Below are 26,024 nucleotides of genomic sequence, written 5' to 3' on the forward strand. Positions count from 1 at the left end.
AACTAGGCTACATTGTAGAGCATACTAAGTAAGGTGAGCTTATAGGCCTTGATTTAAAATAGCCCTTTGGTGTGGAACTACCCATAGCCCCCCTAAGTGTAAATCAAAAACTGAATCTCAGATGTTACATTCCAAAGCAAGGAAAAGCCACTCGTGAGAGAGAAGATACAGGGTTTGGACAAATGCCAAGAGCAATGTTTCTGGGCTACTTCCAAGCTATCTTTCCCAGTCTCTTCTGAGAGTCCAAAGTGCCTTCTGACTTTACACTATAGTTTTGTCCATTAGCACAGAGACAAATCAACATTCTTCACCTACCTAACCAATAGCACCAATACAGAAGTGAATTACCCTCCCTTCATCACCAATATTCTTCCCTTTTTGTCTACTTCTCCTATTAAGCTGGTGAAATTAATCATCAGAACCACAGTTGAGGCCAAGTGATACTGTCCTCAGGAAGGGAGAATGGGAGAGTGCGCTCTCCATGGAGTCACTTTCTCCATATCTTCTCTTACCTTCTCTTTCTCATATTTTCTTGGTGTCAAAGAGATGGCCACTTCATCCCCTCAGGGCTTTCATGAATGGCTCTCTGTTGTGGCCTCCAGAAGCAGCTGAAACAGGTCAGGACATTCATTACATTAGCCCCAATGCCACAGTCAGTCCCACTTCTCTTTCTCGTCTTGGATCCTGTTCAGCTACACTATTCAACCAAGCAGAGCAAGCAATGAGCACCAGATGAAAATATGATCCGAATAATATGCAGGCCCTATAAAACTCATGAAATTTACTGGGCCATCTTATAAAAGTTAACAATACAAACTTTCTCCCATTATCAATTCAATCTGTTGCTCTCACAGAGAAATTTCAGTCCAAAATGCTGCCCTACCCTATTTCCTTTTACTGACTCAGCTCCAGACAGAAGAGGTAGTATTTGGGCCTTCGGGTGGAATCTGGGATTCTTCGTCAGCAGCTGCGCCCTGGGCCATCTGCCAATATAATCGGAGTGGAGCCTTAGCACCTCCAAAGTTTGATTATTTCAACCCTCAGACTCTTCATTTCCCTCTTTTCTAAAATACCTAAGGGTCAAGAGAACACATGAGAATATCACAGCACCAGCCTTAATCCTACAGAATTCAGAAGCACAAACAAATTCCCAGTAATAATCTAAACATCAGTTTCCATCTGAGGGCTGTTCTCAAGCAGACGATTGCATTTCCCAGAGCATAACATGCTATATACTCCAGATGCTTGTTGCCAGTGCCAGCCACAGGCCATTGTAAAGATTTGGGGTTATCCAGGTCTGCAAAGGAAAAAGAGCAGAAAAAAGACCTCCTTTTTCCTTTTGAATTTCAGGACACCAGTGAATTTTTATGTTAGAATTCAGGTCTTGGGAAGTCAAGTTCACAGTGAGAGAGCAATGCTGTATCAAGACGTGAACTGTGCCACCATGTGCTCATTGCCATGTTTTGCCTGCACAGCTGAGCTTATATCCACAAATGGGAACTTAAAAAAATGAAGCATGTTCTGTTGCTCTCGTTGCACTCTGGTGTTGCCAAGAGTAATCAGCAGTGAAAAGATAAAGCCATCAGTATTTGAATTTAAATGTTAAAATAATAATAAATCTTATGGTCTCCCTAAGGTTAGTTTATAATAAAAATAACTTCTTGATCCTGGAAAACTTATCTGGTTTCTTTCTTCCTTTCATTCTCCACTTAATGACTGAAGTTACTATTTCCATGGTGGTCTCCAAACCACACTTGGTTTCTATGTAGATTGGCATGTCACCTCCAACAATTTCACCAGCTGCCTTTTCCTCTCCAGGGAATGTGATTAAAATATTAATCCAGTTTCTGGACTAATCTAGCAAGAAAGTTACATAAATCAATCTCCACACAGCTTTTTAGTTGCTCTGAAATATGCAACGTGTCCTCTCTTTTGTTATGCCTCTGTAAGAAAGTCAGGTTCTAGCAAAGCAGATATAAGTTTTTTACCTCTCTGACCCTCTACCACTTCCTGACTTCTCAAATCTGAAAGTGGGAAATTGCAAACCTGAGCCCAAAATGTAGATTTCCAAATGAGAAAAGATGAGCTGAAGGAACACAGGAAAACGATCTAAGTTGTGCTCCCTTGGCTGCCCCACTGTCTGGCGGTGATGGCCTGAGCAAAAGTACTTGTAGAATGAGGGTCTGTTCGGTTCAGGAAGGCCAGACAGTGTTCGCTTGGTAGTGCTAATTCACCCGTTTGTCCTGCTTGCTGGAAACCATCCAGAACTGCAAATCCATCACTCGGCAAGTATTTACTGAAACCGCCTCTGGGCCTAGCACTGGGCTAAATCCTTGCTTTGGAGGAGCTTACAATCTAATTACTATAATTAGAGACCAATTGAGATTAAACTATGTGACACAAAGTAGGAATTTGAAGAAAACGATCATTGTGGGCTAGAGTAGTTGGAAAAGATTTCATGGAGAATGCAGGACTTTGAAGGGAAGAGTAAAATAATGCTAGAGGCTTATGAGGTTGACAAAATGTGTTTAGGATGAAAGAACACTATGTGGTGCAGTGGGCTTACCTAGGGGGGATTTCCACTGCAGCAGGCGGTGCAATGCCTTCCCCTTGGCATCCTGCCCACACAGCTTCTCACTGAGAAGATGGGATTTCTCAGGTCAGGAAAAAATTTAATTTTTCCAGAAATTGTTTAGCATTTGAATCAGGATGGTGACATTGCCCACATAAAAATCGAGTTGACATCCTTAACTTATTTAGCCGTCCAATATAGAAATGTCATTGGGGATGCCTGGATGGCTCAGCGGTTGAGCCTAAGGCTCAGGACATGACCCCAGAGTTCCCGGATGAGTACCGCATTGGGCTTCCTGCATGGAGCCTGCTTCTCCCTCTGCCCATGTCTCTGCCTTTCTCTCTGTGTCTCTCATGAATAAATAAATAAAAATCTTAAAAAAAAAATTTAGAAATGTCATTGAAATTAGAAATTAGATTAGAAATTAGATTTCTAATTAGAAATTAGAAATCTAAAAAATTTTAGAAATGCCAGTACAGGCTAGATTAAAAGCTGAAAGCACTTTCATGTGAAGTCAGGATTATTGGTGGAGTGATAGGGCTTTTTCGAAAGGGTACTAACAGCCAAGAAAGATCACTGGTAATAACTTCTAGGATTAGGATTACAACCAGCAAGCAGTGGAATTCTGTTTCATTAATTTAGAAAAGGCATACTGTAGGTTTCAGCCTAAGTAGTTAATAAAAATGGCAACTTTATTATTTTCCCTTGTTAACTTAGCATGCATCTGCATACTTAATTGAACTATGTGCATTAGATGACAAAAGTGTCTCTGGAGGAACAATCGGGTTTATCCAGCTCTCCCTGAGATCAACAGAACAGGTGGGCAGGGGTGCAAGCATTTTTCAACGATGGCAAACCCGATTTTCCGAAAGAAAAACTATCAAGGCCCATTTTCTCCCTTGTGCTTAGCTAAGTTGCTGACTGAATCAACTAGGGTAGTGGGGTAATTCTGATATCTTAACTATAATAATTATTTATAACTGAAATGTACCTTTATTTAGGTTTCTCCTTTTTGGGAAGATTCTTTTTATCTTTCAATGGAGGAAGAACAATCTTCTATCATCCTATGTATCACTTGCAGATCAGTTTTTCCACAAAGTGGACAGAAGTCTGGCTGAAACCGATGTTTCTGAATTGTCAATACACGTCAGCTTAGGAACCGACAGCAAAGTGCGCTGTGGTAGGAGTGGTAGGAGTGAGAGCAGAGCTTTCTGTGGGCACTGGAAGGTCCGTCAAAGGCAGTGCGATGTTCACCCGACACTGTGCTGTAACCCAGTCCACTGCGTTCCATTCAGAGACGCCAACATAAGCCTGGGATCCACCACTCAGTCCCTCAGTTCCCAAGTGTTTATGATCCTATCAGATGTTCTGCAGGTTCAGAGAAGCTGTTTCTCAACCACAACCACCTGGGTATTGTGCTTGTTACTCTGACCACAAGCCTAGGACACTTCAGAGCAGCGACTCCAGCGCTTTGCAGCAAACATACATGATGAATGGTGTACATGCGTGGACACACACCCATGGATGTTCCCAGGATCATGCACAATTCCCTAAATGCTGGCTTTAACACACCCTGGTCCAAAACAAGAAAGCATGGCAGATTATTTGATGACAGTAATAGGGAAAGGCTTGAATCTGCTCTAAGGTATGCTTTGAATAAAAGTATATATTTCATAGATGTCAGCATATTACGAAAAAAAAATTGAAACTTTTCACAGAGTTGCAGCATCACATTGACAACTGCTGCCTTTGACACTAAGCTGCCTGGGACACCCAGCATAGCAGTGTCGCATAAGTCAACTGCAACTGGTCAGTCTCGAGGGCTACCCTGACTGGCGGCCACCAAGTAGGGCAGGTGCCATCATACTGTCCTTTCTTGATAGAGAAGGGGCTGACACCTACGACTGTATGGAGTGATAGAGCACACACTCTGGGGACAGCCTGTCTGAATTCGAATCCTGGCTTCACATGTTCTGCTCTTCATTGGGATTGTTCACAAATATTTTAATTCTCCTCTTCCTGAGGTAGATGGCAGATTGCATCTGCCACTCTGACGTTAGGCATGGCTATGTGGCTTCTGTGAGCAGAAATGACGTGTCACTTCTGGGCAAAAGCCAGTAAGCACTCCTTACTCAAGAGTGGCCCCTGTCCTGCACTATAGGAATCACCTGGAGGCTTGCTAGAAAGGCCAAATGGCAGGCTGGTCTCAGATATCCTGAATCAAATGTGCATTTAACAAACTGCTTGGGCAATTCATATGCACATTCAAATTGGTGAAGACACAGAGCATTCTTCACTGTCTTCTCTCATCCCTGCCACAGTGACTGAAGACATTCTAGATGCATTTAACCTAAACCCCTGGCCTGATCTGAGAGATGAGAAGTGAAGCATGAAGGAATTAAAACTTCGTTCTAAGGCATTGAAACCTGAGGGCTATTTCCTTGGCATAACCCAGCCCATTCTGACTGACACCATCACTTAGTACTCTGTGACCCTGGGCAAGTTACTTAACCTCCCTGGGCCTCAGTTTCCCTTATGTAAAGCAGAGATGATAACAGTACTGACTCATAGGGTTGTTCCGAGGATTAGCATATGAATAGAGCCTGGCAATTTCTACATAAATATTAGCTTTTCTTTTAAGACGTGAATATTAGCTTTTTTATTTATTTATTTATTTATTTTTTTTGAATATTAGCTTCTAATATTGATACGCTCTGTCACAGTTCAAACCTTGCCTAGTGATGTGCATGCAAATCCAGTCTTCTTACCACAGTGACTATAATGTTAGAACCTTTGTCCCTGGTAATGCCCCACCCCAAAACACACATACTCAAGGAATGAGTGAAATCACACATCAGACAGAAACAGGAAAATTACCCCTTCTCAGAAAAAAAGTACATCTTACTTATGGTAACTTGGCCCAAACATCCCTTCCCTGTGTTTTCACACGATGGTCATCTTCTACTCTAGCACCTACTACTATGCTGCCCCTCATCCTCCCAACCTACGTTCCAAAGCCCGCAGGTCTCTCCGGGCCTAGTTGGTGTCTGCTTTCTCCAGAAGTCTCCTTCAAACTCTGCTTTACTAGGCAACTTAGAATTTGTTTTTTGCTTTTTTTTTGTTTGTTTGTTTTTACAACTTAAAATTTTTTGTCTGTTGCACCTAAGGCTTTATTCTGAACTCAATGCTGGGTAAAACACCAAAAACACTAATAAATGTTTATTTTTTTGTCTTTTCTTCAAAGTCAGCATATGTAGCATCAAAGGGTTATCAAACCTGTTACAGAGAGAACTGTAGGAGGAACAGTGATGGGGATGGTATGGAGATAGTTTCCATTTGACTCCTGTTTTTTTTTTTTTTTTTAATTTTTTTTTTTAATTTATTTATGATAGTCACAGAGAGAGAGAGAGAGGCACAGAGACACAGGTAGAGGGAGAAGCAGGCTCCATGCACTGGGAGCCCGACGTGGGATTTGATCCCGGGTCTCCAGGATCGCGCCCTGGGCCAAAGGCAGGCGCCAAACCGCTGCGCCACCCAGGGATCCCTGACTCCTGGTTTTTAAAGAGTCCAATAGATTTCTGCCATTAGAGTAACTTCTTACAGATGATAAATACTTGACAATATTTTTAATGTGAAAATCATAAATCAAATATTGTTTATTCTTACTCAAATTGATAAATGATCTTTTCTCCTTGCCACTCTTACATGTATGTAAGGAAACAAAATATTCTAAGCCAGAATAAATATATTAGGTGCCTGGATTTCTCTTTCGTATTTATAAACTGACTTAAAAAAAAAAAAGTCACAGTACTAAAGCAATTTACCACCGCTGGAAATTGAGACACACTCTTCGGTTCCAAAGTTGCAGAACTTTAACCAGAAACTTAGAGATGGAACCCCAACATTTTATATTCTCTAGACCAGAGGGCAGCAGAAATTGTCCTAAAGAGCCAGACACTAAATATTTTAGGCTTTGGGAACCACTGGTCTCTGTCACCACCACTCAACACTGCTGTTGTAGCACAGGGGCAGCTCCAGACCACACGAAAATGGGCATGCTACGTTTCAATAAAGCAATTTGTGGACACTGAAATTCGAATTTCAGATGATGTTCACAGGTCACTAAAGTCTTCTTCTGATTTTTTTTTCCAACCATTTCAAAACATAAAACCATTTTTAACTTGTTAGTGGTACCAAAAGAGGCAGAAGGCTGGGTTTGGCCCACAGGCCATATTTTGTGGACTCCTGTTCTAGGCGTGATCACAAGTTCATGCTTCTTCAACCCACGACAAAGTCCTTAATTGTCACGGACACATGGCATTTAGCTCAATATTCACTTAAAAATCAGGTGTGAAATAATCCCATGAGCCTCTCTTTATTAGCTCAACTTGAAAAAACAAAAGAACCTAAAGATGTCAAACTTTCACCAGAACTTATGCCAGTCTTACCCATAAAAATAACGTCACCCATAACCCTTTTCTTCACCACACACAATTAACAATTTACAGAGTAAGAAACTAGTTGGCAGTTGTCTTCATAGATGAAGTCAGTGCAGTCTCATGCTTTTGCCAAAAGGCAGAGAAACCAGTTCTTGATGCCTCTTCTGCCCAAGGCTATTCAAGGCCAGTTGACGCAGAATGACTGTGAAGCACAAGTTTTGGCTTCAACGTGGATTTTTAACCAGGAACTTTACTACTTTAAAAAAAAATTTTAATGATTTTTTTTTTCTAAAGAGCCTTAGTTTTTTCTATTTTTACTGACACTCATTTTAAAAGCAGCAGTGCTGAAAGTCGAAATGTCTCTATGGAAACCCAAGAGAACTCTGCTTTTATGGCCAATGACTACCTACCTAGATTATCCGTCCTGTTGGATTACTATGGGCCATCTGTGATACCAGAAACATCACATCTCAGACCTATTTTTCCAAAACTATCTTATCAGATATAATTGATGTATTAGTTTTGCTAAGGAGATCAGGAGAGAAAGAACTTGAGGCTTCCTTTTCATTTTTGTTAAGACATCCCTATTTAAAATATTCTTATTACAAAAAGAATTTTGTAAATTTCAGCTGATATAATAAAAGAGAAAGAATACAATCAAATAACCTAATAGTTGCTCTGAAATTTATATCATTGATTCCCCCTCCTTTCTACTAATATCAAATACATTTTCCTGTAAAACTTTAAGTTTCTCTCCCCCAGATTGTTTACTCATGGCAAGGGAGAGAAAAAACAGTAATTACATAGTACAGAAATCAAGTTATCAAAATTAACCAGGTGACCAAAATCAACACCACCCGTGAGGAACAGATGGCCTTTGGGTGCCTTTAAATGTGATTCTGAGAAAATAACATCACCTAAAATGCAGAACCTGAATCTAATCGTGAGAAAGCACCATTATTAAAAAAAGATAATAGTTGGGCACCTAGGTAGCTCAGTCAGTTAAGTGTCATACTTTTGATTTCGGCTCAGGGCATGATCTCAGGGTCTCAGAATCAAGTCCCAAGTCAGGCTCCCTGCTCAGTGTGGAGTCTGCTTCTCCCTCTCCCTTTGCCCTCCCCCCCCCTCCCCGCTTGTGCTCTCTTTCTCTCTCAAATAAATAAAATCTTTAAAAAATAAAATAAGCTAAAGATGCATGGCAACTAAATAAGATACCTGTCCTTAGAATATTCCAATACTGTGGGGTGGGTGGGGAAAATTCTCTAAAGGACATTATGGGGTCAACTGACAATATTAGAATACAAACAGTATATTAGATAAAAGTATTGTACTAATGTTAAATACCCTGAAGCCAGTAAATGTACTGTGATTATATAAGAGAATATCCTATGCTTAGGAAATACAGAAATATTTCAGGGCAAAGGGCCATGATGTGTGATGTAACTTTTTACTAAATGATTGAGAAGAACAATTATATACATTCATACGTACATAGATATGGATAGATAGGGAGAGAGAGAATAAACAGAGCAATGATAAAGCTAAAGGTATAAAATGTTAACCAATTAAATTTATAAGTCTGAAATTATTTGCAAATAGAAAGTTTATAGAAAATTAATAGTGCTTGCCTACATTGGCATTCTTGGCTATCTATTTTCCCTTCATAATATTCCAAATCCAACACAGGAAGAGATGCTTGTGCCAAGTAACAAGAAAGTGCAAAGATATTTTAACATAATCTTTTATCAGTGATCGAAGCCTGCCAAAACATTACACACCATCCATCTTAGCCGAGTCCACTGCAAAGACCAGCAAACACTGGATACTCTAGCAACTTAGATGCAGTCATTTCCTACTAATTCCTCCAAACAGGGCCATGATTCTAAAACTTTTTCACATTCTACAACTTTCAGAATCATCCCATGCATAAAACAAGTCTCTCAGCCAGTCTCTTAGGCACTATCAATGTCAACCAATTGGATTCAATGTTTTGAACTGGAGCATCCTAATATTTTAAGCCATGTGTAAGTAGCTACAGAATGTGGAACTCAGGAAGCAGGATTACCTCATCGTATGTCCAGAACTCACCACCACCACTTCAAAATTGTGGCCAGAATCCTGTAGCCTCAATGTCTATGACCTCACAATGCTCCTCTATCAGCACCAGAGGTGCTCACCTCCAATCTGCAATATGCCCTCTGAACTGATTTTTTTCCCCCAAAAGTAGTAGAGGAAACTGAGCCTAAAACCAAAAAAATAGGAGAGACTTTTCTGGAAGTCAATCAATCACTGAAGAGAGAATCAAAAGGGTGGTAACCAAAATTAAAATTTTTAGCCATGCTTAGGATTAGAAAATGCCCAATCTTCAAAACACAGCAGAGACATGTATAAGTCTTTTCTATCCTTCTTGGTTTTATTACTTTCTTGATACTTTTAATATTGACTATCTGTAAGATAGCCAAAACACCCATATACTACTTCTGGCTTTGACTTCAAGTCCTAGATATTCTCCTTATTACTCATTTTTCTCCAAATGCCAATCAATAATCTTACTTAACAAATGTTTACCAAGAACCTACTTGACATACATACTTAACCAGACTTATTGGTCCTTACTGGCACTAGACAAAAGACTCCAGTTTTTTGTCTACAAATAATCCCTGAGAAAACGATGATGTGAAGATAGAAAGTGCACTGAAGTCAGCTTGCAGGAAAGCAGAAGGAGCCAGGAATGAATTACGACCAACTGCAAAAAGGAATAAACTAGTCAAAGCACTAAAATTTAATGAAGAAATAATTTTTTAAAGTAGGTGAAATTGAAGATAAGTTACATGTAACATTATTATAGATTCAAAATTATGCATATTCTCCATAAAATTTCTCAAATGCAGTTAAAAACATACACGTACAAAAGCAAGCAATTATAAATCCTCTGAAGCATGTAACTTGTGATTAGCTGCTACTCTCAGCAATATAAAAATACTTTTACCACAATTACATTCCAGCCTGTAATGTAATTCAAAACAAACAAGTCAGACATCGCTCAAATGGTAGAACCAACAAATACAGATGCTTTGCATCAAGGAAATGAATCCACTGAAGAAATGCAACAGAGGCCTGGAGCTGGGCTTCTGGTGGAACGGCGAGGCCCCCTTCTGGGCAGACGCAGCGAACCCCAGTGCGGCTCAGCAAAACTGTTTTTTAGCGCCAGCCCTTACTGCAGCATTTCGCCTGAGTGTCTGGGACTTCCTGCTGTGGAGACCCTTCTCAGGGTTTCGTGCACATTTCTAAATTTTAGGTTTTAAATTCTAAATATAGACTTTTATCAAAAGAAGTAACAATTTGATATCAGATTAAACCATTCTATTTAAATTGTGTAATCAGCAGTCCCAATACCAAATGCCACTTTACCATCCTCTTTACTCTGTTTTTTCTTATTGACACAATTCTTAACATCTTCTAAAATGCTATATAATCTATCAGGTGTATTATGTGTTTCCTCCTGCTAGAATAGCCACTCCATAAGGGCAAGATACATGGTTTTGTTCACTGATTTGATGAACAAATCAAGCCTGGCATAGTATAGCTGCTCAATAATAAAGAAGGAATTGTCTCACTTACATTTTTATCTTTTTAAGAAAATATTCATCTTCAAAGAAGGAATAAGGAAGGTTTTATTATAGCAATATGCTATGATTTAAAAATGACACTTAGTACTTGTTTTAAAAGTATGCATTTTCTTGGGCAGCCTGGGTGGCTCGGCAGGTTTAGCTCTAGCCTTCAGCCCAGGGCGTGATCCTGGAGTCGCAGGATCAAGTCGCACATCGGGCTCCTTGCACGAAGCCTGCTTCTCCCTCTGAATATGCCTCTGCCTCTCTGTGTCTCTCATGAATAAATAAATAAAATCTTTAAAAAAAGTATGCATTTTCTCTGCCTTCTAAAAGCAAAAAGACAAAAAAAAAAAAAAAAAAAAAAAAAAAACACCTGTTCTGAGAAGCACACATTCATAGACTAGATGTACATAACTCCTAAACAAATTCCAAGGAAGTCACGGGCCCTTAATACACTGGGAGAACAGAATGGCCACAAACAATGAAGAATCCAATTCTGAAGCGCCAGGTGTCCTCAGTGTGGCACACTGCGGTCCGGACACATGCCAACTGCCTGGGTCTGGATGCACATTCACAAACTCAGCACGTTCTGGCATGGGCACAATTATTTTGGCAGGAAGGTTATGCATCACTTACTAATTTCTAAGACCTCAATCTTTATCTTCTTTTCCCCTTCTTAAAATGTTCTTGAAGCTTATGGAAAAGCTAATCATTGTTTACAACTGTGAGACTTTTAAAACGTGCTAATTTGTTTCCTCAACAGCACAAATACATGAGAGACAATTTTCCTAGGGGCGAAGGACACAGATAAACATGATTCAGTGATGTCAAAAGCTTTCTTTCAGTCCAAGAATTCCATCGAGGGGCATCAACCTTCCAACAGAATAAGTTCAAGGTTTCTGACATTCCTTTTTCCGAACTTTTGATTTGGGTGCTGTGAAAAGAAAAGAAAAAGAGAAAATGAAGAGGGTAGGTGCTTGTCAGAGTCTCTTCACACTGATTTGTCTTTATTTTTTTGTATAGCACGGGAAAACTGACCATTTGGATTTTCCTGTTTGTAGAAGGTCTTTAACATTTCCACCGCTTCCTCAGCCCGATATCCGGGAATGCACTGATGAAATGAGAAAATTGAGAATGAATATTGGCCTATGACAATGTGGCCTGTAGCCCATTAAAAACAGCAATGTATACATAATTACATAAATTTACTTCAGGTAATGTTAATATGCTCTAGGGATAGCAATAATGCAGTAAGGAAGTATGTTACAAAAGAATAGATGTATGGACTCAAATGTCACTCTAACCAACTATTATTTTTCCATCAAGTACTACTGAAGTTACTAGTTATGTGATCTTGGGTATGATAATCAAACTCTGTACCCCAGCTTCCTCCTGTGTGAAATGGAGATAATTACAGCACTTACCTCAGAAGGATTTCATGAAGATTAAATAAGATTACATAAAATAACACCTGTTAAATACCTGGCACTTCCTAAGAGTTTGTTAAGCATCAGCTATTTTTATTTAGTGTACTTACTAGTAGCCCATTAAGTGTTTGACGCTACAGAGCTAGAGTTGGCAATCCACAGCTGAAAATGATCAGTTAAGTATGATTTTTATATTTAAGAGTTGTGGAAAAAAAAAAGATGTAACAGACATAAGTGGCTCACAAGGCTAAAATATTTATATTAGGTTCTTTACAGAAAAAAAAATGTGGAACCTTACTATAGCAGATTTTTTTAAAAAAGTATTCAGTTTGAGGGGGATCTGGGTGGCACAGTCGATTGAGCAACCAACTCTTGGTTTCAGCTTGGGGTCGTCATCTTGGGATCGTGAGATCGGCCCTGTGTGGGCCTCCATGCTCAGTGCAGAATCGGCTTGAGATTCTCTCTCCCTCTGCCCCTCCCATGCATGCTCTGTCTCTCATATAAATAAATAAATCTTAAAAAAGAAGTGTTCAGTTTGGTCTATCTTTGGTATCTAACTAGAGATAAGAGGTCATTATGTGAAAGATTAGAAATTGTGATAACGGCATGGAGTGGAATTACATGAAATATTACATGAAGACAAAGCCTGAACTTGCCTTAATTTTTTTTTAATTTTATTTATTTATTTATTCATGAGAGACACAGAGAGAAAGAGAGAGAGGCAGAGACACAGGCAAAGGGAGAAGCAGGCTCCATGCAGGGACCCTGACCTGGGACTCCATCCAGGGTCTTCAGGTCACGCCCTGGGCTGAAGGTGGTGCCAAACCACTGAGCCACCCGGGCTGCCTTTGAACTTGCCTTAAAGATAGCAAATATTTGGGGCAGCTGGGTGGCTCAGCTGGTTAAGCATCTGACTTGATTTCGGCTCAGGTCATGATGTTGGGGTCATGAGACTGAGCCCTGAGACAGCTTGCATTGGGCGTAGAGCCTGCTAAAAAGACTCTTTCTCCTACCTTCCGACACCCACCCCACTCGTAAGCACATGTGCGCTAAAATAAATAAAAATTTAAAAAAAATTTAAAGAGCAGTATTTAGGGACGCCTGGGTGGCTCAGCGGTTGAGCGTCTGCATTCGCCTCCGGAACTCCAGGATCGAGTCCCACATAGGGCTTCCGGCATGGAGCCTGCTTCTCCCTCTGCCTATGTCTTTACCTCTCTCTCTCTGTGTCTCATGAATAAATAAATAAAATCTTAAAAAAATAAAAACAAAAGCGCAATTATTTAAAGAAACTCAGCAGAGCATTTCAAGGAAAGAGTAAGAATAAGCTTAGGCTGTATAAAGAAACCAACTAATGTGGGGTGGGGGGCCTACAGGTAAAGAATGAGATAAAATGAGATCAAAATATCCAGGGCTTTGAAAGCATGTCACAGACTTGATGCATTGCATCCTTCTAAGGTGCATGAAATGATAAAATGAACAGAGATGCCAAGGAGGCACATCTGGAAGCCACCACAGGAGGAAGCAGCGGGGGGAGGAGCAAGATGGTGGAAGAGTAGGGTCCCCAAATCACCTGTCTCCACCAAATTACCTAGAAAACCTTCCAATCATTCTGAAAATCTATGAATTCGGCCTGAGAATTAAAGAGAGAACACCTGGAATGCAACAGTGAGAAGAGTTCACGCTTCTATCAAGGTAGGAAGACGGGGAAAAGGAAGTAAAGAAACTAAAGGCCTCCAAGGGGGAGGGGCCCCACGAGGAGCCGGGCTGAGGCCGGGGCGAGTGTCCCCAGGACAGGAGAGCCCCGTCCCGGAGACGCAGGAGCTGCACGACCTTCCCGGGCGGAAAGGGGCTCGTGGGGAGTTGGAGCAGGACCCAGGAGGGCGGGGATGCCCTCGGGCTCCCGGGGACAGTAACAGCAACCGCGCCCAGGAGAGTGCGCCGAGCTCCCTAAGGGCTGCAGCGCGCACGGCGGGACCCGGAGCAGCTCGGAGGGGCTCGGGCGGCGGCTCCGCGGAGGGGGCTGCACGGCCCCGGGAGCAGCTCGGGAGGCTCGGGCAGAGGAAGAGGCTCCGTGCGGAGGGGGCTGCGCGGTTCCAGGAGCAGCTCGGGGGGCTCGGGCGGCGGCTCCGCGGAGGGGGCTGCGGCCCGGGAGCGCGAATCCACCAGCGCAGGCTCCGGAGCACAGGGCGCCGGGACACAGCCCAGGATCCCGCCTCCCCCGGGACAGGCAGAGGCCGGGAGGGCCCAGGACAGCGAGGACGCTCCTGCCCCAGCTGAGCAGATCAGCGGCCCCGCCCCGGAGCCTCCAGGCCCTGCAGACGGAGTTCCTGCCGGAGCTGAATCCAGGTTTCCAGAGCTGCCCCGCCACTGGGGCTGTTCCTCCTGCGGCCTCACGGGGCAAACAACCCCCACTGAGCCCTGCACCAGGCAGGGGCACAGCAGCTCCCCCAACTGCTAACACCTGAAAATCAGCACAACAGGCCCCTCCCCCAGAACACCACCTAGACTGACAACTTCCAGGAGAAGCCAAGGGACTTAAAGTACACAGAATCAGAAGATACTCCCCGGTGGTTCTGTTTTGTTTTGTTTTGTTTTGCTTTTTGATTTGTTTCCTTCCCCCACCCCCCCTTTTTTTTCTCCTTTCTTTTTCTTTCTCTTTTTCTTCTTCTTTTTTTTTCTTTTTTTTTTTCTTTCTTTTCGTTTTTTTTCTTCCCTTTTTTTTCTCTTTCTCTTTTCTTTCCTTCTTTCTCTCCTCTCTTTTTCTCTTTTCCCAATACAACTTGCTTTTGGCCACTCTGCACTGAGCAAAATGACTAGAAGGAAAACCTCACCTCAAAAGAAAGAATCAGAAACAGTCCTCTCTCCCACAGAGTTACAAAATCTGGATTACAATTCAATGTCAGAAAGCCAATTCAGAAGCACTATTATACAGCTACTGGTGGCTCTAGAAAAAAGTATAAAGGACTCAAGAGACTTCATGACTGCAGAATTTAGAGCTAATCAGGCAGAAATTAAAAATCAATTGAATGAGATGCAATCCAAACTAGAAGTCCTAACGACGAGGGTTAACGAGGTGGAAGAACGAGTGAGTGACATAGAAGACAAGTTGATAGCAAAGAGGGAAACTGAGGAAAAAAGAGACAAACAATTAAAAGACCATGAGGATAGATTAAGGGAAATAAACGACAGCCTGAGAAAGAAAAACCTACGTTTAATTGGGGTTCCCGAGGGCGCCGAAAGGGACAGAGGGCCAGAATATGTATTTGAACAAATTCTAGCTGAAAACTTTCCTAATCTGGGAAGGGAAACAGGCATTCAGATCCAGGAAATAGAGAGATCCCCCCCTAAAATCAATAAAAACCGTTCAACACCTCGACATTTAATAGTGAAGCTTGCAAATTCCAAAGATAAGGAGAAGATCCTTAAAGCAGCAAGAGACAAGAAATCCCTGACTTTTATGGGGAGGGTAACAGCAGACCTCTCCACAGAGACCTGGCAGGCCAGAAAGGGCTGGCAGGATATATTCAGGGTCCTAAATGAGAAGAACATGCAACCAAGAATACTTTATCCAGCAAGGCTCTCATTCAAAATGGAAGGAGAGATAAAGAGCTTCCAAGACAGGCAGCAACTAAAAGAATATGTGACCTCCAAACCAGCTCTGCAAGAAATTTTAAGGGGGCCTCTTAAAATTCCCCTTTAAGAAGAAGTTCAGTGGAACAGTCCACAAAAACAAAGACTGAATAGATATCATGATGACACTAAACTCATATCTCTCAATAGTAACTCTGAATGTGAACGGGCTTAATGACCCCATCAAAAGGCGCAGGGTTTCAGACTGGATAAAAAAGCAGGACCCATCTATTTGCTGTCTACAAGAGACTCATTTTAGACAGAAGGACACCTACAGCCTGAAAATAAAAGGTTGGAGAACCATTTACCATTCGAATGGTCCTCAAAAGAAAGCAGGGGTAGCCATCCTTATATCAGATAAACTAAAATTTACCCCAAAGACTGTAGTGAGAGATGAAGAGGGACACTATATCATACTTAAAGGATCTATTCAACAAGAGGACTTAACAATCCTCAATATATATGCCCCGAATGTGGGAGCTGCCAAATATATAAATCAATTATTAACCAAAGTGAAGAAATACTTAGATAATAATACACTTATACTTGGTGACTTCAATCTAGCTCTTTCTATACTCGATAGGTCTTCTAAGCACAACATCTCCAAAGAAACGAGAGCTTTAAATGATACACTGGACCAGATGGATTTCACAGATATCTACAGAACTTTACATCCAAACTCAACTGAATACACATTCTTCTCAAGTGCACATGGAACTTTCTCCAGAATAGACCACATATTGGGTCACAAATCGGGTCTGAACCGATACCAAAAGATTGGGATCGTCCCCTGCATATTCTCAGACCATAATGCCTTGAAATTAGAACTAAATCACAACAAGAAGTTTGGAAGGACCTCAAACACGTGGAGGTTAAGGACCATCCTGCTAAAAGATGAAAGGGTCAACCAGGAAATTAAGAATTAAAAAGATTCATGGAAACTAATGAGAATGAAGATACAACCGTTCAAAATCTTTGGGATGCAGCAAAAGCAGTCCTAAGGGGGAAATACATCGCAATACAAGCATCCATTCAAAAACTGGAAAGAACTCAAATACAAAAGCTAACCTTACACATAAAGGAGCTAGAGAAAAAACAGCAAATAGATCCTACACCCAAGAGAAGAAGGGAGTTAATAAAGATTTCGAGCAGAACTCAACGAAATCGAGACCAGAAGAACTGTGGAACAGATCAACAAAACCAGGAGTTGGTTCTTTGAAAGAATTAACAAGATAGATAAACCATTAGCCAACCTTATTAAAAAGAAGAGAGAAAAGACTCAAATTAATAAAATCATGAATGAGAAAGGAGAGATCACTACCAACACCAAGGAAATACAAACGATTTTAAAAACATATTATGAACAGCTATACGCCAATAAATTAGGCAATCTAGAAGAAATGGACGCATTCCTGGAAAGCCACAAACTACCAAAACTGGAACAGGAAGAAATAGAAAACCTGAACAGCCCAATAACCAGGGAGGAAATTGAAGCAGTCATCAAAAACCTCCCAAGACACAAGAGTCCAGGGCCAGATGGCTTCCCAGGGGAATTTTATCAAACGTTTAAAGAAGAAACCATACCTATTCTCCTAAAGCTGTTTGGAAAGATAGAAAGAGATGGAGTACTTCCAAATTCGTTCTATGAGGCCAGCATCACCTTAATTCCAAAACCAGACAAAGACCCCACCAAAAAGGAGAATTACAGACCAATATCCCTGATGAACATGGATGCAAAAATTCTCAACAAGATACTGGCCAATAGGATCCAACAGTACATTAAGAAAATTATTCACCATGACCAAGTAGGATTTATCCCTGGGACACAAGGCTGGTTCAACACCCGTAAAACAATCAATGTGATTCATCATATCAGCAAGAGAAAAACCAAGAACCATATGATCCTCTCATTGGATGCAGAGAAAGCATTTGACAAAATACAGCATCCATTCCTGATCAAAACTCTTCAGAGTGTAGGGATAGAGGGAACATTCCTCGACATCTTAAAAGCCATCTATGAAAAGCCCACAGCAAATATCATTCTCAATGGGGAAGCACTGGGAGCCTTTCCCCTAAGATCAGGAACAAGACAGGGATGTCCACTCTCACCACTGCTGTTCAACATAGTACTGGAAGTCCTAGCCTCAGCAATCAGACAACAAAAAGACATTAAAGGCATTCAAATAGGCAAAGAAGAAGTCAAACTCTCCCTCTTCGCCGATGACATGATACTCTACATAGAAAACCCAAAAGTCTCCACCCCAAGATTGCTAGAACTCATACAGCAATTCGGTAGCGTGGCAGGATACAAAATCAATGCCCGGAAGTCAGTGGCATTTCTATACACTAACAATGAGACTGAAGAAAGAGAAATTAAGGAGTCAATCCCATTTACAATTGCACCCAAAAGCATAAGATACCTAGGAATAAACCTAACCAAAGATGTAAAGGATCTATACCCTCAAAACTATAGAACACTTCTGAAAGAAATTGAGGAAGACACAAAGAGATGGAAAAATAGTCCATGCTCATGGATTGGCAGAATTAATATTGTGAAAATGTCAATGTTACCCAGGGCAATATACACGTTTAATGCAATCCCTATCAAAATACCATGGACTTTCTTCAGAGAGTTAGAACAAATTATTTTAAGATTTGTGTGGAATCAGAAAAGACCCCGAATAGCCAGGGGAATTTTAAAAAAGAAAACCATAGCTGGGGGCATCACAATGCCAGATTTCAGGTTGTACTACAAAGCTGTGGTCATCAAGACAGTGTGGTACTGGCACAAAAACAGACACATAGATCAGTGGAACAGAATAGAGAATCCAGAAGTGGACCCTGAACTTTATGGGCAACTAATATTCGATAAAGGAGGAAAGACTATCCATTGGAAGAAAGACAGTCTCTTCAACAAATGGTGCTGGGAAAATTGGACATCCACATGCAGAAGAATGAAACTAGACAACTCTCTTTCACCATACACAAAGATAAACTCAAAATGGATGAAAGATCTAAATGTGAGACAAGATTCCATCAAAATCCTAGAGAAGAACACAGGCAACACCCTTTTTGAACTCGGCCATAGTAACTTCTTGCAAGATACATCCACGAAGGCAAAAGAAACAAAAGCAAAAATGAACTATTGGGACTTCATCAAGATAAGAAGCTTTTGCACAGCAAAGGATACAGTCAACAAAACTCAAAGACAACCTACAGAATGGGAGAGGATATTTGCAAATGACATATCAGATAAAGGGCTAGTTTCCAAGATCTATAAAGAACTTCTTAAACTCAACACCAAAGAAACAAACAATCCAATCATGAAATGGGCAAAAGACATGAACAGAAATCTCACAGAGGAAGACATAGACATGGCCAACATGCACATGAGAAAATGTTCTGCATCACTTGCCATCAGGGAAATACAAATCAAAACCACAATGAGATACCACCTCACTCCAGTGAGAATGGGGAAAATTAACAAGGCAGGAAACAACAAATGTTGGAGAGGATGTGGAGAAAAGGGAACCCTCATACACTGTTGGTGGGAATGTGAACTGGTGCAGCCACTCTGGAAAACTGTGTGGAGGTTCCTCAAACAGTTAAAAATATACCTGCCCTACGACCCAGCAATTGCACTGTTGGGGATTTACCCCAAAGATACAAATGCAATGAAACGCCGGGACACCTGCACCCCGATGTTTATAGCAGCAATGGCCACGATAGCCAAACTGTGGAAGGAGCCTCGGTGTCCAACGAAAGATGAATGGATAAAGAAGATGTGGTTTATGTATACAATGGAATATTACTCAGCTATTAGAAATGACAAATACCCACCATTTGCTTCAACATGGATGGAACTGGAGGGTATTATGCTGAGTGAAGTAAGCCAGTCGGAGAAGGACAAACATTATATGTTCTCATTCATTTGGGGAATATAAATAATAGTGAAAGGGAATATAAGGAAAGGGGGAAGAAATGTGTGGGAAATATCAGAAAGGGAGACAGAACGTAAAGACTGCTAACTCTGGGAAACGAACTAGGGGTGGTAGAAAGGGAGGAGGGCGGGGGGTGGGAGTGAATGGGTGACGGGCACTGGGGGTTATTCTGTATGTTAGTAAATTGAACACCAATAAAAAATAAATAAAAAAAAAAAAAAAAGGAGAGGAAGCAGCCAATGAGTGCCAGCACAAGGGTCTGCCCAGTGTGGTCATTGCTTAGAGTGGTCTGTTGCTCAGAATGAACCTCTCTTTCTCTTGTGCCTTCCATCATCTCTTAACTGGGCCTATTATAAACCCTCGTAAATCTCTCCCATTCAAAGAAATAAGCTTTCTGAGTTTCATGTTTTTGGATTGTACATATAAGTGAGACGATACAGTATTTGTCTTTCTTTGGCTTGCTTCACTTGGCATAATGCCCTCAAGGTCTATCCACGTTGTCCCCAGAATTTCCTTCTTTTTTATGGCTGAATATTCTATTGCATATATATAATGAAAAAATATATATATATACACACACACATATATATACATAATTTATATATTTATATAAACATAAAACATTTCTTTATAGAAGCAGAGAGTAGAATCGTAGTTATCAGGGGCAGAGGGGCAGGGGGTTGGTGAAAATGAAGAGACACTGATCCAAGGACACAAACTTTCAGTTATAAGGTTCTAAGGATCTAAGGTACAGCATGGTGACTATAGTTAACAATACTGTATTGTGTACTTGAAAACTGTTAAGAAGGCAGCCCAGGTGGCTTAGCAGTTTAGTGCTGCCTTCAGCCCAGGGCGTGATCCTGGAGACCCTGGATTGAGTCCCACATCAGGCTCTGTGCAGGGAGCCTGCTTCTTCCTGTGCTTTGTGTCTCTGCCTCTCTTTCTCTCTGTGTCTCTCATGAATAAATAAATAAAATCTTAAAAAAAAAAAAAGAAAAAGAAAACTGTTAAGAGAGTAGAGCTTAAGCATTCTCACCATAACAACAAAATGGTAATTACGTGAGGTGAATGGTGTGCTAACTTTATTGTGGTAAACATTTCACAATCTATATATCTATCAAATCATCACATTGTACACTTTAAACTTACACAACATTCACTGTCAATTTTATCTCAGTTAAGGCTGGGAAAAAAAAAAAAAAAAAAAAAAACAACCAATAACCTGCCTTCTACCCTGCCCCTCAGGCAAGCTGCTGACCCTACTGGTCCCTGAGAACATTCCAGACTCCTGGCTGTAGGCTTGTGTGGCTTTCATTTCCTCCTCAACCTCATCCTCACTGTCTTGTGATTATAGATATCCCAAAGGCCCCTATTGACCAAAACACTGGTTTCCTTTCCAACTTCCACAACTCTTTGCAGTGTGGAGACTACAGACCATTCTCACTTCTTTTTAGAACTCTCCCCTCCTTAGCTTTTCAGTTCTCCCAACCTTCTCCGATCATTCTAACCATGGTGGGTCAATCCCCTTATTCTCAGGCCTCCTTCTCATGCTCCTCAGATCTCCCACCTCTCCTTATGCTCTCATGAACATAAGGAGCACAAAGCACCTCCTCACCTATGAAGTTAGAGCTATGATCCTCCACCTTGGCTGCTCAGTGGAATCATGTGAGAATGCTCTTAAAAAAATACGTTTGGTATATGTGCTTGGCTAAGGAGCCAATGGGGCCAAGCTACCACCTGTGGGATTATGACTGAATGTGCTAAGTCAGAAACCCACCCAAGCAGAAGACTGGGTAGTGACATAGAGCCTCATTGGCCTCAGAGAACTTGTCCCCCTGCTGTCCCAGCCCAAGGCTGCCCATGTACCCTCACACCCTGCTCCACACAGTCCTGTTCAATACAGTCTGGTGTGGTAAGCCCCTCCTCCTGGGAAACAGCAAGACTGGAACGGGCCTACCCACCTCACCCATCACCAGTGAGTGTTCATGGGGAACCTGCTTCTGGGTCAGGGTTTCCCATGTAGCAGAGCAGCTCTCTCCCTGCAATCTATTGAAAGTCAGCCCTCCACACAAGGGTATGTGAAAAACAAAACTAAAAAAGAAAAAACACAAAAACACCTCACACAAAACCCCCTGCCCAACCCAACCAAATAAAGGAAGAAAACAGGATCCAGAAACCTAAGGCATCAATGTTTTCTTTAGACTCTCGAAACATTAAAAACAAAAACAAAACATAATTTGGCATCAAACCTGGAGATTGGTCTTCAAACAAGGGTCATCATTTCACTGAAGCCAATTAGGCCAGGTACATACACTACAAACAAACTTATTCTTTGGTTCAGCCAGATCAACTCTGTGCAGAGATGTGTAAGAGAGGACAGTTTATGCAACCAATGTCACTGTGTTGTAGAGAAATTTTCTACCCATGTCTGATATCCAAGGGTTCATCTTTGTTCTGCCCAGAAGTTTTGAGAAATTCTTTAGCTTTCTCATAAATGAAGTACAGAGTCAGTAATTCGCTTGTAAAGAAAGAGCTAACTAAGCAAATTTTGAAGTACTGATATAAGTGATTGGAAAAATCAAATCACTTTGCAGATTTTCTTAATGGTCAAGCCGATCATATTGTTTACTCTCCGTTGTTCTATTACAATTTGTTTGATGTGATGTTAAAAGTCATCTATTCTCAGATGTACAGAATTTGTTAGGAAAGAATGTTAGGCTGGGAAAACTCAAAATAGAATGTTTTCCAAAACTTATTCTCAGTGGGATTCACCCAAATTTAGCCCTTCATAGGTACTCAGTATTCTCCTAAGAACTGCTGAGATCTTTGAAGTTAACCACCCACCATGTCCAGCATTTGTTAAATCCTTTTCTTGTTAAAACATAATATTTTAGGATTAACCTTAGAAAAAACAATCAAACTAGTTTGTGAAAGATGCTATGTGTCTATAGGCCAAACTCTGAAATATCATTTCCTAGTGCTCATAGCCTTAAACACAAAAACTTGGGGACAGGTGGCAAGATTAAAAGGAAAGTAGAATTTTTAAGAGAAGATGAAAGTAATATGGATTCTTGGATCTGGGGGAAATTTCAATATTGAAAAGGCGGGGGGGGGGGGCGGTAATAATGGAAATACAGGTATTCATTGCTAGACACCAAAAGTAGTACACAGCAACAATGATGTCTGTGTGGCTCAGTTGGTTAAGCGTATGGCTCTTGGTTTGGGCTCAGGTCATGATCTCAGGAGTTCTGAGTTCAAGCCCTACATCCAGCTCAGTGCTCAGCAGAGTCTGCTTGTCCCTCTCCCTCTGCTCCTTCCCCTAGGCTCTCTCTCTCTCTCTTTGTGTCACTCTCATAAATACAAATAAAATCTTTTTTTAAAAAAATGTTTAAAAATATAGTACATAGCAATAAAGCAAAATGACTGGCTTTGTGTAAAAATATTGTGTGTAAACTGTAAATAGCATCTACGGTCACTGAGAGGAGAAGCTTCACACAAATGTGGTACAGCATGGAGGTGGGGACAATCAACTGAGTGAAAATGCCAAAGTGACAGCATCACCAAACATACCTGAAGGCATTGGTGAAGACTGTCAGAAGACATTTGGGAAGGCCACAGACTCTTCTTCTGGAGAGATTCTGCTAATTAAAAGAGCCAAGCACTCACCTGGAAATGATTAGCTGTCTTCTTCTATTGAGGCAAAAATGAACTTGACCAGAGGTCCCAGAGTTGGCCTGGTTCTAGCACAGCCTTTTGGTATCCTGACCACATGTGAAGTATTCTCAAGCCGATAAAGAGATCCAACCAATTAGCAAGAAAAAGCATAAGCAGATCATATTACCTGAAATGGTCTCCCGGTATTTGGTAAATCAGCAGAGGCAATATTTAGAACAGAGCCACAACCGCCAAATCGTTCATTCTGACAGCCATATACAACCAGTGGGATTTATGAGAAAGAATTAAGGTCCTGAAGAGAATGTGCAGCTCAAGTGCATATAGTGACAAAACCAGGCCATCCTGGACAGAAAGGCTCTGGCTACTTTTAAAAACAGTTATACTTAGGCTCAGTCTTAAAAATCATACAATCCATCTACACAAAGGAAGAGGTTTAAAGGATTTAGAGATTAACATCTTCCAATTGCAAATAATGAAAACTGACTACATAGTTGCTAAATGTTCACAGTTTGGTGTTCTCACTTGTCTTTCCTAACTCACTTTCTTTGAGTCATTAGAGAATTGGAGCCAGAAAGGAAGTAGGAATTTAACCCAGGGATTTTCACCTTTCAAAAATAGGATTGTCCCTTCATCTTTCCCCAAATAAAATATAACCTGTGCCCCAATATAAAACAGATCAAAGCTGAACCACTTTGTAAGGTAGGATAGGGAGAGAGTTCTAAGTTGACCAGAACTCCCCTCTTTACACAGTAGAGATTGTACACATTATACTCAAAACCCTGTGTTACTTTTAAAGTGATAAAATTTTTCACACATACACAGCAAAATAAGTACATAAAAATGCACAAGTATGAAATTGAATTTTTGAACTAGCAAATAATTTTTTAAAGATTTTGGAGACAAACTTGCTAACACTCAATATGTGTGTCATTCTATGAAAGACAATTCAAAGAGCTGTAACTTTCTCAATTTCCATTATAAATGACTTGTTTTTTACCTTATATTTACTTTTGACTTAAAATTTTTCACACATTGTAATAGGTATTCATGGCAAAAATAAACAAAAACATATAAGCAGAGAAAGAAAAAATTTTAAATCACCTATAATCTATATCCAAAGGCACCAATAATCTATTATCCAAAGTTGCATATTCTTCAGACCTATTCTCTGCACAGTTTTATCATCTACCTTAATTTATGACTTATCCTTACATAAGTAGTTAGCTCTTAGTTTTTCTTTCTCTAGTTTATTTGGCTAACAGTTTTATATCTATTGATATAAAATGAAGTAATTTTATTATTCAAAAATCTTTCCTAAAAATTTTTTGGCCAAGGGGTACAATATATTATAACTTGTTTCACAGATCTGTTTTCACATATTAGAAAACAGCTTATGTGTCTGGCCATTTTTAAGTTTATAGGAGAGGCACAAGACATTAACTTACAAAGTCAAAGGATACTCATCAGGCGGAGAGCAGCTGCACACATAATACACGGTTCCACGGTGACATACAGCACAGTGTGTTCAAATACTTCAGAAGGACTCTTGCCATTTTGATGACACCAATCTAAGGCCTGATCGATGGCCACCATTTCTGCATGTCGAGTAGCCTGAAAAAAGAAGCACTGGCATCAACATGTAACTGCATTTTACAAACACTCAAATATAAATACAACAAAATGGGCCTGATGTTTCTGGCATTTTAATGAATAAAGTTTTGGGACACTCTTAGCACTTGGCAATGTATTTCCCAGTTCTATTCCCATAACCTCATGAAGAAAAGACACCTTATAGGAGATGCCATGAGAATTATGCCATATTTTTAGTTAAGTATCTCAGAACCTAAAGGGATGCTCTTTCAATTAAAATGCCATAGAAAATATAAGTCTGGGTGGTGGGGACAGTCTAGAGTTTGTGAATATTCTAGGGGAAGCGTGAAGTCTTTAAGCATGTGCTCCATTGTCAATGTTTTCAAAGCTATCCTTCACTTCACTCTACACAAATCTGTATTTAATTAGTGGAATGTCATCACTTACATTTTCTTTGGGATGAGATTTTATATTCTGGCAGACTCTAGAGAAAAGCAGAGATTTGGTATCAGTCTCAGATACCTCATGGGTGGCGTAGAATACAGAGAAATCACATAGCATTTGGAAATAACCATACCTAAATTTGAATCCTGTCTGTGACATCACTAATTATGTGGCCTTGGGCAAGTTACATAACTTCTCTGTGGTTCCCTTATCTGTAATACAGGGTACACTGGCATCTCTACCTCATAAAACACTGAATTATACGAAGCAGATGCTGTGTGCTATATATGTGCTCTGTGTGCAATAATTATTAATAACATTTGGATAATAACATTTATCAATAAGCTTATTCTGATTGCTAACTATGTATAAGCCACTGTGCTAAATCCTATGTGAGATTTAAAAAGTCTGTCCTCAACAAGTATAAAATCTGGTTGGGGCAAATAAAAAGTTTCTCATTACCTGTGACACAGAATAGGGTGTGAGAAATGCTGGCACAGTGGCCAAGGTGCCATTGAAGCTATAGGCAGATGGAAGCAATGCACGGACAGAAGTACAAACTCAGAGCTGTAAGGCACTTTAGAAAACAGGTTCCCAAACCTACCTGCATACAGAACTGAGGAACTTAAAAAAAAAAAAGTTTCCCCAACTCAGGTACTTTTTAAAAATCAGATTCAGAATTACTGAACCAAATC

General features: G+C 40.6%; 1 protein-coding gene across 2 annotated transcripts in view; it reads right to left on the reverse strand.

Annotated features, from left to right (window-relative positions):
- ADAT2 (adenosine deaminase tRNA specific 2) overlaps positions 1-26,024 on the reverse strand; it is a 41,207-nt gene that overhangs the window by 3,118 nt on the left and 12,065 nt on the right. Inside the window, exons 3-8 of one of the 2 annotated variants that reach the window (XR_013378111.1) lie at positions 24,756-24,906; positions 23,462-23,568; positions 11,661-11,733; positions 11,259-11,556; positions 3,564-4,145; positions 513-608 (exon numbers count right to left, since the gene is read on the reverse strand). Coding sequence is in view for 1 of the 2 variants with exons in the window: in XM_077895515.1 (XP_077751641.1) it covers positions 11,513-11,556; positions 11,661-11,733; positions 23,462-23,568; positions 24,756-24,906 (375 nt within the window). In the remaining variant the exon portion in view is untranslated. Of the gene's footprint in view, positions 1-512; positions 609-3,563; positions 4,146-9,770; positions 11,557-11,660; positions 11,734-23,461; positions 23,569-24,755; positions 24,907-26,024 lie in introns of those variants that run through there. The other variant, XM_077895515.1, reaches the window with a different exon arrangement.

The sequence above is a fragment of the Canis aureus genome, chromosome 1, assembly GCF_053574225.1.
Source record: "Canis aureus isolate CA01 chromosome 1, VMU_Caureus_v.1.0, whole genome shotgun sequence".
Classification (NCBI taxonomy): Eukaryota; Metazoa; Chordata; class Mammalia; order Carnivora; family Canidae; genus Canis; species Canis aureus.